A 6,929-nucleotide genomic window follows, 5' to 3' on the forward strand; every position below is an offset into this window, starting at 1 on the left:
AAAGAAATGATGTAGCAAGAATCCGAACGAATCCATTGTTTTTGCAATAATTTACATTTATTTTAGTTGAGTATCTTTGAATTTCACGCAAATGGTAAATAATATCAAATGATTCAATTAAACGAATCACATAACTTTTTTCCTCATTATTGACATAATATTATAATTTAACCTAGAGACGAATACTATTATAATTAGCATGAGTTAAGATCTTAAAAATTCCGGCATTCCAATTTCTTTTTACTATATCTTTACTATATAAAGGCAAATGGGGAGGAGGATACAATGTTCCAATTTTTGTAAAAGAGTTTCATGGAAGGCCGGTAATAAATAAATTCTCTGCCATAATTATATGGCGATTTTTTGAAATCTCTTGGTTCTTGTAATTGGATTTAAATCTTTCTCGATTTTACAAAGATGTGAATTCCCTTTATAAAAGATATTCCAAAAGTTAAGATATTATTCCTTTCTCTACTTATAGTCTTATATAACTATTTTTACTAAGTTCTCCTTACAAATAAAATATTATAAAATCGTAAATTAGAAAAAATAATTCTGGCGAGTGGGATTAAGAATCGATCGTAAATCGAAATTGATAGGTGAAGGAAAGATTAGATTTCAACGCCACGGAATTAGATCCCAATCTGACAGATGGAGACATGCCTATTTATACGAAAAACAAACGTAATCTCCGTTTAGAATCGAATAACAAAAAATAGATGTGAGAATATCTCTCAATAGATTTTGGGAGTAATTATAGTAAATAGTAGCCAACCCAATTTATAACCCACTTTAACTTTGCAAAATAAATAAATATATAATCAAATAAAGAGAAAATGACACAAACTATTTTTAACTTTCCCATAATGTCCAATGTCATTATTAAATTTTTAATTTATCAAATATGATCCTTAATAAATATTTAATTTGGTCATTCCGTTTGTTCAAATAACAAATCAGACGGCACCTTATAACGTGAATCCTTATATGCTAAGTAGGAATATGGTTAGTCCAAATAACTTTCATCCTTGACATTGACGGATCCTTTTTTTTTTGAAGGACTTTTCTAGACATCCGCTTGGAGCCTCATGTACGAAAACAGTCTAATGGGTTAGTGCCTAATGCCGATGGTGATTAGGATCTCCAGGGGGGTCACAAACGGTGCGCCACGCAAAATATGCATCGTGCAGCATGTGATAACCTTAAATTTCATATTGAATAAATTAAAAGTGCAATGACGAGGTTGTGCCTCGATCAGTTGAGTTACCATTCGTGTGCTTTTTGTTTTTTTGTTTTTCCTAGAAATGGAAAGTAGAGGAACCAAAGGAAACAGAGCGCAGAGAAAACTTTGAAAGGGAGGCGGGAGGAGGTGGCAGGGGAAGGGGCAGGGGAAGGTGGGGGGAGATGGCTATAAATACTGAAAAGCCGCTCAACAGCCATTTCACATCCTCTCCCAATTTGCTGGCCACTCAATGCCATTTCCCTCTCTCTAGATCTTCTTCATCTTTCTTGGGCTTCGGCGGAAATATATTTTAAAGGGGAAATCATCGGAATTCCCAAACAGCAACGGAAGAGAGAGAGAGAGAGAAAAAACAGAGGCACAGAGATTTGAAAAAAGCAGAGAGAAAAAAAACAGAGGGCCGTAAGGCGGAGAGGGGAGAGAGAGAGAGAGAGGGAGACAGGGAGAATTGATTCGCTCTAGAGAAGTAACGGCAAGAAAACAGAGACGGGTTTGCGAGGTGGGAGGAAGAAGAGGACGGGAGAAGGAGAAGGAGAAGGAGGAGGAGGAGGAGGAGCAGGGGATTCTCCATTTTTTGTCTCTCCTTCAGATCTGACATGTCCATTTAGCCCTGCGCTTCCCTCGCCCGCCTTGGTCTTTTGGGTTCTCTCGTTTTGCCCTTCGTTCGCATTCGCCGAGCTTGGTTGAGATCGAGGTGCGATCTCTCTCTCTCTCTCTCTCTCTCTCTCTCTCTTCTTCTTCTTCTTTCGTTGCGTTATGCGTTTTGATCCGGAGCACTGGGCCGCTCGGGGACCTGGGGTATGGAGATAGCACTGCGTGTTTCGTTGACCCCTCATTGGAATCTCTCTCTCTCTCTCTCTGCTCGCTCTCTCTGTGTCCTGTTCGTGTTCAGGGCGGTGATGGATGATGTGGCGCAGGGTGCACATCGTCTTCTTCCCTTCGTTTCTTCGGTTTTATCACCGCCTGAATCTGGCATTTTTTGTTTGTTTAATAAGGGTCGTTTCTTGCGTTAGGCACGAAAACTCCTAATTCGCATGTTAGTTTTCCAGGTTTTCTGGCCAGATCTACTCTCGTCTTAGTACTTTTCCTTTTTTTCAGTTTCTCTGCATGCCATGTTGCTATTATTTTCCTGATGGCGTACCTCTGGTCCGTGTCTGTAATGTGTTCAAATCTTTTCGCTTTCTTCCTTCGGCTTGGTAGATGCGGGGGTACTCTAATTTTGCTTTTTGGTGGGCACAGTTTTGTAAAGGACACAAGTTCGAGATTTGAGCAGCAATTTGGCTGCATTTCACGCTGTCCATTGCTAAGAGGAGGTGTGCTTCCTGTAAAAGCATAGAAAATAGGATTTTTGGAAGAAGATGTCTGTCTGTAATTGCCGAAGGTTTACAGCTGAGCAGGTTTTTCTCCTATGCTTTGAAAAAAAAAGAAGAAGATAAAAAAGGCTGTTTTTAAGGGAATTTGGTCGACCTGTTTTAACCCACAGTGCCGAATGATTTGTTCGCTATAGTCTCAGTACATTACCGCATTCCAAGCCAGAAATTGCTGCCTTTTCTAAAAGTTTCATTTGAATTCTGATACCTGAATTTCACCCACAGACTGAATTAATTCTATGTCTCTCTTTCTAGGTAGAATGTGTACGATTGGGACCATCGCTTCATTTATCAGTATTGGTTTTGTCAAATTTTCCTGAATAGTAATGGCGATGGCTTTCTGACCTGTCTTGCAGAGGAACAATGTCTCCTTGTGATACCTTGTGTTGAGGATTTGCTTCATTGGCCCCCATAAATTATTGTGCTCTCGTGACAGACCATCCAGTTGGAGCGCTGCTGTATAGTGTCATCATGGTTGCCACGGCTGCAACTTCTGCTTTCTTCGCAGTTCCTTCGCCAGATTCCATTGCCAAGACCACCAGACCAGGGAATGGGGTGGCAAGTGTGGGGCCAATGAAGTCGAAATCTGCTTCTGTTGGTTTGCAGATGAAGGCCAACGCACAAGCCCTTCCTAAGATAAATGGTAGCTCTGTTGGTTTGACAACATTTCCCGACATTAAGAAGACTGAGGATGGGACATCATCACCTCCCCCAAGGACCTTTATTAACCAGTTGCCTGACTGGAGCATGCTTCTCGCCGCTATCACAACCATCTTCTTGGCAGCAGAAAAGCAATGGATGATGCTTGATTGGAAACCAAGACGACCGGATATGCTAATGGATCCATTTGGCCTAGGGAGAATTGTTCAAGATGGTCTTGTGTTCAGGCAGAACTTTTCGATCAGATCTTATGAGATAGGTGCTGATAGGACGGCATCTATAGAGACACTAATGAATCACTTACAGGTACGGACCTTAGTTACAATCTGAATTAGTAATTTGGGATCTTCAGTTCATTTACTTATGCAGGCCGGCAAGCATGTTTTTTGTAAGTGAAGCTAATATTTGGCAGGTTGCTGTTTTTCTTTTGCTTGAGACTTTTTTATTCCTTCCTGGCAGGAGACTGCTCTTAACCATGTTAAGACTGCCGGACTTCTTGTCGATGGCTTTGGTTCTACCCCGGAGATGAGTAAAAGAAACCTGATCTGGGTTGTCACTAAAATGCAGATTTTGGTAGATCGATATCCCAGCTGGTAAGCAAGAAATGTCTGACAAAAAAATGGAAGATGCATTCTTGGCTTGATTTTTTGATGCATTTCGTGACACATGATATTCTTGTTCTAAGGGTTGATCTCTTACTATGTTTTTAAGCCTTGAGATTAGGAACTGGCAGTGTGCTATAATGAACATTTAACCTAAGCTAGTTTAAAGTAGTGATGATTAACTGTGGGCAACTGCCTCCATGTAATGTAGGACAATATTTTGTGTTTTGACATGTTGCAGGTGAATGGGGAATTAGCTTACCTATCCAGTGACTCTTTTAAGCTATAGCCTATAATACCGTTTTCATGTAAATCTGAAGCATTGAACAGGTTTAAGGTCAAGCCAATTGGTTAGTTTTGACCTAAGATGTAAGGTGCTTTTGGATCTTCAAATCTTTACACCATGAGACTGGAAAAATTTAGGGCTTTGTTAGTGACTTGTGCAAGTATGTACTCTACACGGTTTTAGATTTGCATTCTTTCCTATTGCCTATAACTTTTAGTATACTTTAGCTTGCATCTTTCTAAAGTCTATATACACCTGATCATTCTGTCGCGCAATTTGAAAATTTTGAAGTTTGGTGACCTTCTAGAAGATGGGTATCGTATGTGGTATTAGGAGACTGGTGACCACCCTATTATTTTTGGCAAGTAAAGACTTGTGTTGTCGGACTTGATTGTTGTAACCAAGAATCGTGGGTTCTATGTGATGCATGAGAAGGTTTGATGTGAAGTGATTTTTGGGTTAATATGAGCAAATGACAAATTATTAAATGTTTATGTTGCTTGCAGGGGAGATGTCGTTCAAGTGGATACATGGGTTTGTGGGTCTGGAAAAAATGGAATGCGGCGAGATTGGCATGTCCGTGATCTGAAGACGGAGAGACTCTTACAAGAGCCTCCAGGTATGAATCTCTGGAATAAATATAATTTGACTTGGCCTTTTTAATTACTCAAGTTTCCATAAATGATGGAAGAAAAAGCTTGTTTACTTGTATTAGCGTTCTCTAGTTAGAGTCTCACAATGGGCTTCATGACTTTGTAATTTTTTCTTTTTGCACTTTCAGCATAGATGTTTCCTTTTCACATCATGCTTTCAAATCGGTCTTTGTAATCAGTATTTTAGAGACATACACAACAATTGAACAGATGAGAAGTCAATGTTTTTGCTTCTTTGCGGCATTTGATTTGTACGATTGGTTGTGAAATGATGGGAGAATAACATGTGCATCTTTTGATATTTCTGGGTTGATATCTGCAGTGTGTGGGTGATGATGAATAAACATACAAGGAGATTATCAAAATTACCAGAAGAAGTTCGGGGAGAAATAGAACCTTTTTTTCTGAACTCTCCTCCTGTGGTAGCTGAGGACGATAGGAAGTTACCGAAGCTGGATGAGTGCACTGCAGATTTCGTCCGATCGGGTTTAACTGTAAGTTCACATCTTTATTGTAGATTTTAACTGTAAGTTCGCATTTTCTTTGTAGATATACTGGCAAAATCAAGTTAAAAGTGTTGAGATTTTTTCATTCCCGTGTTTGCTTTGTGCAGCCCAGGTGGCATGATTTAGATGTCAACCAGCATGTCAACAATGTGAAGTACATTGGCTGGATTCTTGAGGTATTCCTAAAGCGTAATAAGCCCCTATTTTGCCCCATCTCTCATTCTCTCCTTTTGTCTTATTGTCTCAATATTAATCAATGCAAGTTATCAAGTGTACTATCTGTCATAAGAATTAGCATACTATCTTCACTCAAAATCCGGATAAGGATAAAGATGGACTGCCATCTGCTCTGCTGTCCAATTAGATTAATCGGGATTGGTTCTGTCATCAATCACAGAGCCATGCGGCATCTGTTTGCATAGCTGTCCATGTTGCAGTTAGGATCACCATTTTTGTTGCATTTCCATTTTGATGACAATTATTGATAAGGTGTATCCGGGGCTCTCATTTGACATAATGATTAGGTAGCTTTTGATTCCTAGGCACATGGGGCTTCCACAAATGTTCCTGAGAAAAATAAATTAATGGATAAATCAGTGAGAAGTGCCTTCAAGGATTGTACTCTCCCGGAAGCTCCCCTCCTTTCTCAAAAGTGAAAGAGAAAATGGATTAAAGAACTTTTCTTTCACAAGCTTAGCGTTGGCAGCATATTTATATAACAGATTAGTGCCATGGGGCCGTATATCAAAGTGTTCCAGTTCATCTGTTGCTAATTTTGTTCTTTGGAGATTTTGTTTTTGGCTGTACTTGTTGCCTATGAGATTCACTTGTTCCGTTTACTGATGGGTTCATTTTTGCTAATCGCAGAGTGCTCCACTGCCCATTTTGGAGACTCATGAGCTCTCTGCCATAACCTTGGAGTACCGGAGGGAATGCGGGAGAGACAGCGTGCTGCAGTCCCTGACTGCTCTTTCTGGCAATGGCGTCGTCGATGACCTTGAAAACTCTGCTGAAGTCGAGTGCCAGCACTTGCTCCGGCTCGAAAGTGGGGGTGAAATTGTGAGGGCCAGGACCGAGTGGAGGCCGAAACCTGCCAATAACCGAGGAGTGGCGGGCGAAGTTTCCGCAGAAAGTGCTTGATGTCTCTGGTTCGCTGCCTGTCTTGCCCGTGTAGAAAATCTTGCTCGTGCTCATGCCCGCGGTTTCAGATCTATTTCTTTCTTCTTTTTATATATATAATGTCCCCGATTTGCCCTCTGGAGGGAAGAAAAGATTGAACAATACTGTAATCCTCCCTGTAATTAGCTTTTGCTCGGCCTCCATATGTTTATTCTACTCTCAACCTTCACGCAAGCTCCTCGAACATTTGCATTACGGGGGAGCTAAATCCCATTCCCGATACGTCCTCGTTGCCATTTTCTTGCTCGGGCAAAGCAGATTTGCGCTCAATCTTGTCGTGGAAATGGAAGAACCGCTCTCGTTTGAGACCCGAGACTTTGAAGTGATGGAGTTACAGCTTGATGGGCTTAGCATGGTGGCTTTGGCATTCTCAGGCTAGTGGTTCTTGCATTGACATCGTCTGCATTACACAGTTACTATCCAAATGCCGGAA

At 40.7% G+C, this 6,929-nt stretch overlaps 1 protein-coding gene across 1 annotated transcript; it reads left to right on the forward strand.

Moving 5' to 3' along the window:
• Window positions 1–1,416: 1,416 nt before the first annotated feature.
• On the forward strand, window positions 1,417–6,674 carry LOC104436629 (palmitoyl-acyl carrier protein thioesterase, chloroplastic). Its single transcript, XM_039310201.1, is given in 8 exon segments — window positions 1,417–1,934; window positions 2,866–3,576; window positions 3,730–3,863; window positions 4,665–4,747; window positions 4,750–4,777; window positions 5,134–5,305; window positions 5,425–5,493; window positions 6,185–6,674. Coding segments are annotated over 7 exon segments (1,254 nt in total). The 5' UTR covers window positions 1,417–1,934; window positions 2,866–3,081; the 3' UTR covers window positions 6,458–6,674.
• The last annotated feature ends 255 nt before the right edge of the window (window positions 6,675–6,929 follow it).

The sequence above is a fragment of the Eucalyptus grandis genome, chromosome 3, assembly GCF_016545825.1.
Source record: "Eucalyptus grandis isolate ANBG69807.140 chromosome 3, ASM1654582v1, whole genome shotgun sequence".
Lineage (NCBI taxonomy): Eukaryota > Viridiplantae > Streptophyta > Magnoliopsida > Myrtales > Myrtaceae > Eucalyptus > Eucalyptus grandis.